The sequence below is a fragment of the Microtus ochrogaster genome, unplaced genomic scaffold, assembly GCF_000317375.1.
Source record: "Microtus ochrogaster isolate Prairie Vole_2 unplaced genomic scaffold, MicOch1.0 UNK56, whole genome shotgun sequence".
Taxonomy (NCBI): domain Eukaryota; kingdom Metazoa; phylum Chordata; class Mammalia; order Rodentia; family Cricetidae; genus Microtus; species Microtus ochrogaster.
The window spans coordinates 1,434,104-1,434,637 of record NW_004949154.1 but is presented as its reverse complement, the minus strand read 5'-3'; the positions used below and the strand labels follow the sequence as shown (position 1 = coordinate 1,434,637).

Genomic DNA, 534 nt, shown 5'->3' with positions numbered 1-534 from the left:
GACATGGTAAATGAACACCAGACCCCAGCCCTTTCTAAGGAGCTATTGAAAGCAGATAATTGCTGTGGGAAGAATCATACTTCTCTAAGGATTTGGCCACTAGTCCACTAGATGGCTCCACACATATGCATATATAGGCTATAAAAAAGACATGAAATTGTGAGGGGAAACTGGGGGTTGAACCAAGAGTTGGAGGGAAAAATGGGAGTAGATAATACGGTATTTTATTGTATACCTATATAAAATTCTCAAAAATAATGAAATTACTAAGTAAAGACTGTATTTTTCTTTTGGGGTACAGAGAAGTGGTAGGATGCTTACAGGATATCTCTTCCTGTTCACTGTCGTGGAGATGTGTATGGCATGCATAGTAACTGAGTGGACCTACAGAGCAAGACAAACAGAAGATTAAAATAGTGAGTCTATCATTTCTCCTTCGGTGAACAGAAGCTACTAACTTCTGTGATATATCCTGTTCAAATTACTTAGAAAGAATTAAGCATCAGTAATGTCATCTCTAACCTGTGGCTAGTG

The 534-nt window shown here is 38.2% G+C and overlaps 1 protein-coding gene across 1 annotated transcript in view; it reads left to right on the top strand.

Annotated features, from left to right (window-relative positions):
- LOC101986149 (membrane-spanning 4-domains subfamily A member 13-like) overlaps window positions 1-412 on the top strand; it is an 11,671-nt gene extending 11,259 nt beyond the window's left edge. Inside the window, exon 6 of the mRNA XM_013354633.1 lies at window positions 302-412. Coding sequence (XP_013210087.1) covers window positions 302-412 — 111 coding nt within the window. The remainder of the gene's footprint in view (window positions 1-301) is intronic.
- Window positions 413-534: the final 122 nt, after the last annotated feature.